Below are 6316 nucleotides of genomic sequence, written 5' to 3'. Positions count from 1 at the left end.
GCTGTGCTCAGCCAAGTGGGGTAGGATGGGCATAAACACCCAGTGGTCTATTTATCCCAAAAGCTGTTGGATAGAGAGGTAGCCTATGCCACCATTGAGAAAGAATGCCTGGCCATAGTGTGGGCCCTAAAGAAATTACAACCCTACATTTATGGGCAAGAGTTCACAGTAATTACAGACAACAACCCCCTTTACTGGTTACAAAGATCTGCTGGGGAAAATGGGAGGTTATTATGGTGGAGTTTTTCATTACAAGGTTATAACTTTAATATTTTGCACAAAAAGGGGAAAGACCACTCAAATATGGATGCACTTTCCTCATCCTTCATAGTAGTGCTAGCACACAATACCAGGCCATTCACAGTACCCTGGCTCTTGGTTGCTTACTAGTACAGATGTGATACTGCCCGTGACACAATTGCCTTCACAGCAATCAAAAACTTGGGGGTGTATATATATATATATATATATATATATATATATATATATATATATATATATATACTAAACTGTGGCTACCAATCAGATTTAAGTTATCATTTGTTTAGTACATTCTACAAAATGACAACTAGAATCTGATTGGTTGCTACAAGCAACATCTGCACATTTTCAAGCCCGCAGTTTAGTAAACATACCCTTTGGATTTTAAAAGCAAGAAATATATATATATATATACAATATATATATACACACAAAAGCACTTTTTAAAAGCAAGAAAGAATACTTTTTTTTATCTACTACCATTAGACTACTAATGTACTATTAATACCAGTGGCCACTGATTGTCTCACTTTGCTCTCACACCCAATTCATCAATTTAGCGCACATTTCCAGCAGACTAATCTGTAAATAAACTGTTAAGATTTGTGCAGTAAAGTCATAAATCATATAAAGATCATATCATCCAAAACTCGTAAGATCTGACATTTTACTGGAGATGAAATTTTGCCTCAATTTCAGATCTGGATTTGGCACGAGAAATTCATGATTCGGTACCCCAAATTTCGGATCTGTTGTATTTATCCAAATCTGAAACAGTCATATAATAATAATAATAATAATAATAATAATAATAATAATAATAATAATTTGTTTGGACAGTCAGTGATGAAATCAGTAGTAAACTATGATATCATTTGAATTTCTTAGCTAACAAAGTAATTAACTACACATTTATCATTAACACATCAACAGAAATGTTTAATACACCATGAAACAGACTAATTGCTCTCAGAAAAATAATAACTTAATTAGAGAAACATGCACGTACTGGGGAGCTGGGGAGCTTCCTGTCACTTGTAATAGAAATGGTTAAATTATTGCTGCTGGGACTTGGCTACAAATAAATATGACCTGCGTACACATTAAGAGTCTCTCATCCTGAGGACATATACACCGTAAGACAACGGCAGCGTGTGCAGGAGATTCCTGGGATAGAAGTCAAATTTACCTGTAAGTCATCATCATCATCATCATCATCAACATTTATTTATATTGCACCAGCAAATTCCGTAGCACTTTACAATTGGGAACAAACAGTAATAAAACAATACTGGGTAACACATACTCACAGAGAGGTAAGAGGGTCCTGTACGCAAGCTTACAATCTATGGAACAATGGGAGTTTGATACACAAGGGTAAGTGCTACATCATATCACATATTTTTCAGCTAGAAAGCAAAGTTAAAAAGTATTTAGAGTGCTGTAAGCTCAGTCACACAACTATGTTGGTCAGAGGGTTGTTGTCTTGTGTTAGCTGTATAGAAGGTGGTAATAGGGTAACCTAGAGAGGGTAAGAGGGTGGTTGAGGAATATCATAAGCTTGTCTGAAGAGGTGGGTTTTCAGAGAACACTTCAAGGTTTGAAGACTAGAGGAAAGTCTTACTGTGCGAGGGAGGGAATTCCAAAGAGTGGGTGCAGCTCAAAAGTCCTGTAATCGGGAATGGGAGGATGTGATGAGAGTGCAAGAGAGACTCAGATCTTGTGCAGAACAGAGGTGTCAAGTTGGGAGATATTTTGAGACAAGTGAGGAGATGTATGTCGGTGCAATTTTGTTGACGGCCTTGTATGTTAGTAGAACAATTTTATATTGGATTCGTTGAAAAACAGGCAACCAATTTTGAGATTGACAGACTGGCTCAGTAGAGAAAGAACGGTTTGCAAGGAAAACCAATCTTGCCGCTGCGTGCAAAATAGATTGTAGGGGTTCAAGTCTGATTTCAGGAAGACCAGTAAGGAGGGAATTGCAATAGTCGATGCAGGAGATGATGAGTGCATGAATTAAGGTTTATCAGTGTCTTGTGTGAGATATGTGCGTATTCTGGGAATGTTCTTTAGATGTATGTAACATGACTTAGATATAGAGTCGACGTGGAGAACAAAGGTTAGTTGCCAGTCAAGGATTACACCTAGACAGCGAGCTTGCGGGGTGGGATTTATGGTCATGTTATCAACAGAAATAGAAATGTCAGGCAGGAAGCTTCTGTTTTTGGGTGGGAATATTGTCAATTCTGTTTTTGAAAGATTGAGTTTGAGTTGGGGAGAAGACATCCAACATGAAATGGCAGAAAAACAGTCAGTAACACGAGACAACACAGATGGTGAGAGATCAGGAGAGGATAGATAGATTTGTGTATCATCTGCATAGAGATGATACTAAAATCCAAAGGAGCTTATTAGTTTTCCAAGAGAAGTGGTGTAGATAGAGAATAGCAGAGGACCTAGGACTGAGCCTTGTGGTATTTGTGGTATTAACACATTAATATCATTTAGTAAAGAAACACATATTTTGTAGATCAGAAGAGTACCAAGATAACCGTAAAATAGCACAGCAAAATCATAAAATAAAACACAAGTATAGAGACACATACAGTTGACATGACAAAATAACAAAAAATACTGTGCACACATAAAACAGTACCGTAGAAACCTACATAAAATACAAAACATGACTAAATACAATATTAAAGTAGTTACTACTGCTTATGATGCAAAGTATTTAATTCATTTTTGCTGAAAAGTCCAGCAGTGATTTAATAGTTACTGATACTGATTATAAAGAGTTCTTATATTTGGCTCTACTTGTGTTACATGTTCACTTAAGGTTGATGTAACACAACCAAAATGCTTGTACTTATACCCAGATTAAAATCGAAACGCATTTTGAGAGCTGCACAGATTTAAATACACTCAAGTTCTACAATCTTTTTAACCACAATTTGTGTTCAAGCTTTCTTCAAATTTGAAGCAGACCCTAAATCTCTAGTATTGACAAATTGAAAATAATGTAGACTTTATTCTACCATTAATATGGAAATCATTATTTTTTATATTTTTTAATGCTAAAAGGGCTGCTTTTAGATAAAATGTTAAAAGTTGTTCATAATATCAGTTTTAGCATTTTGAAGATTTTTTTTTTTAAAGATTAAATTGCTTTCAACACCTGATTTGGCTCATTGATATAAGAATTGACAGTCAGAAAATGATCCTTTTTTTTTTTTTTTTTTAACTTGCATTTTTATTTAAATAAAAACAGAAAGACAAACACTAGGTACTTAGGTGTTATAAGCTTGAAACAAAATTATGAACTGTAAAGAATAGAAAAAAAAATCATAATTCTTCACACCTCTGTGATCACAGTATGGAGACAACAATTCATCACATAAATGAAGATTTCCAGCCCTGCAATATTTAGAGAAAATTTAATTCTGAGCTGAGTGCTCTCAGGTCTATTATACAATATTAAATTCCAGAGATCATGATGCTCATCGAAACAAGGGGTGTGAGCATATATCAGATCTGAGATTTCACAATTGAGCAATGAGTTTTGCAGGGACTGAAATTGAAGGCGTCCTTGAAATCTAGGAGAGCTGGAGGAGTGTGCGCAAGAAGAATGAACCAAACTGCCAGTAGAGCAGAAGTTGATACAGGAAGCTCAACCAAGCCTATAGGAAGTGATTGACTACATGTATTTTGTCCAAAAGGCAATGCTACCAAATATTAAGTCTAGGCTGTCAACCTCTGATTTAAAAGATCATACAGTATTAAATTCAGAAGCAAATCAAATATTCTTTAATATTAACAGAGAAAGAATTATGGAGACACCAAATACTGTTGAGAATTTCAACTTAAGTTTATTGGAATGTGTGAGCTATTTGAAAAAAAAAGTGCAAGGGTGCCAATATTTTTGGCTGCAACTATATATATATATATATATATATATACTTGTATATCTAATTATATAGGGATCAAAAAACATAGGGAGAATGGACGCTCATGTTGGGGTAATTAATGTACAATCAATTAAACTATTGAATGACAGCAGCGCACGCTTTTCAAATATAAATAAAGCTTATCTATTGAATGCTCAATAGATATCCTATAGGCAGGATGCTCAGCTCTCATTTATAATCATTTAATTGTCTGTGAAGGAAATACACATCGAAAAGACAACGTCCATTATTAATTTTTGAAGAAGGTTAAAGACCCTTACAATGCACGAGGCTTTGTAAAGAACATTGTACAGGTGGCGCCTCCTTAAATTACCAGCTTAACAGCAGGAATCATAGTGTGGCCTTTCAAAGTGATGTTGGCGCAGCCTGCCGGGATCTTCATTCGTCGGAAGTGTTTCAGGTGTGTGTTTCAAGCTGTCACTATTACCAGTATGACGGTGATTACACCTTCAGTGTATTCATGTTGGGGTATCTGTTGTTGGGATTTCCATCAACGTTATAAGGTACCCAAGCCATCTGAGTTTTATCCCTTTGGGGAGAAAAGACTGAATAGCATCTGCTGTGAGAAAAATAGTAGTAATGTATAAGTGACATCTGGAAAGTGTTTTTTCAGTATTTATTTTAGGTACACATGTCTTTACACTGATTCATTTAATTTAAACTTTCCATTTTGAAGCTCTATTTGAGCCATGGGTCTGCTTTGGTGAATTATGTAAAAAAAATGAAAAAAAGATCACATTGTTTCTTAGAGGCTGAATTAATTGTTAATAAACAATGAGTCCTGGCCTTATTATTATTATTATTATTTTTATAGCTAAAGGTATCAAACAAGAAAATCAACAATGAATTCGTCAGTTTTCTTCAACAATTTGACCCAGCGTTCTATTTCCACTAACAGAACAGCAGAGATTGTGAGAATAATTTTTGAGACCTTGATCATCATTTTCTTCTGCCTCTTCCTGTACTTCATCTGGCTTTTACTTTATGTTTTCTTCACCACCCCTCATGTCCGAGACAACGCCCGATACGTCCTCTTCATTCATATGCTGATTAATGACACAATATATCTTAGTACAGGGCTTATTCTTTTATTCACATCTATATTCGTGGTATACCTCCCTGTACCCATTTGTTATGTAATTGTCACTCTGGCCTCAGCTACATTTAGGATTACACCCTACAATTTGGCAGCCATGGCATTGGAACGCTATGTAGCCATCTGTTTCCCACTAAGACATTTAACGCTTTGTACATCACAGAGATCTAATTATGTAATTGCCATCATATGGACAATTGGTCTTATCCCAAACATAGCTGATTTTATTATCTTGAGCACCTCAACTGAAAAGACAATTTTTTCACTTAACTTGATATGTACACGGGAAACATTAACAATAAACATTGTACAAAACACCCTAAGGTCAAACACCCTTATCATTAGTCTAATTCTGGTGGGACTCATAATTGTGTTCACATATGTCAGAGTCATATTCATTGCAAAGAACATGAATTCAGGCAGCAGATCTGCCTCCAAAGCTGGTAAGACCGTTATGCTCCACGCGTTTCAATTTCTGTTGTGTTTGATGTCTTTGACTTCCACATTTGTAGAGACACACCTCAGAAATTATATTAGCTTTTTACCCGTGGTCAACTTTTTTGTTTTTACATGTCTGCCTAGGTGCCTGAGTCCTTTAATTTATGGAGTAAGAGACCATGTGTTTAGTAAACGTATAGGACAGATGTACTCAGCAAAACCATAAGGATTACATCTCAGTGTCCTCCTATTGATATCTAGTGGAAATTGATTTTAAAGTGAACACGATAAAAAGGTCATTGTCCAAACATTTGGTTTATAATAAATAAATATGGTGCTTATAGATAATAGCTATCCTTTCCCTGGTTGTCTTTAAATGTTTTGAAAATAGTATGAAAAGCGTTTCTTACAATACTTTAAAGTCCAGCTGTTAGGGTATTGGGGCTGCAACTTTACCTCTTCAGCTGTGGTGAGCAAGAGTCATTGCACATAATTTAGAGTGTGTTTCTCTCCTGACCTGATCAGACCTTTGGAGTTTAAACCCTCTCCT

At 35.6% G+C, this 6316-nt stretch overlaps 1 protein-coding gene across 1 annotated transcript; it reads left to right on the top strand.

Annotated features, from left to right (window-relative positions):
• The first annotated feature begins 5074 nt into the window (after positions 1-5074).
• On the top strand, positions 5075-5992 carry LOC142139771 (odorant receptor 131-2-like). The gene has a single exon (XM_075197642.1). It carries the CDS (start codon positions 5075-5077, stop codon positions 5990-5992), a length of 918 nt encoding a protein of 305 aa, XP_075053743.1.
• The last annotated feature ends 324 nt before the right edge of the window (positions 5993-6316 follow it).

The sequence above is a fragment of the Mixophyes fleayi genome, chromosome 2, assembly GCF_038048845.1.
Source record: "Mixophyes fleayi isolate aMixFle1 chromosome 2, aMixFle1.hap1, whole genome shotgun sequence".
Taxonomy (NCBI): domain Eukaryota; kingdom Metazoa; phylum Chordata; class Amphibia; order Anura; family Limnodynastidae; genus Mixophyes; species Mixophyes fleayi.
This window is presented reverse-complemented; position numbering and strand designations above follow the sequence as displayed.

Coding starts and splice junctions, on each gene's coding strand:
- LOC142139771 (XM_075197642.1), top strand. CDS start 5,075: ATGAATTCGTCAGTTTTCTTCAACAATTTGACCCAGCGTTCTATTTCC.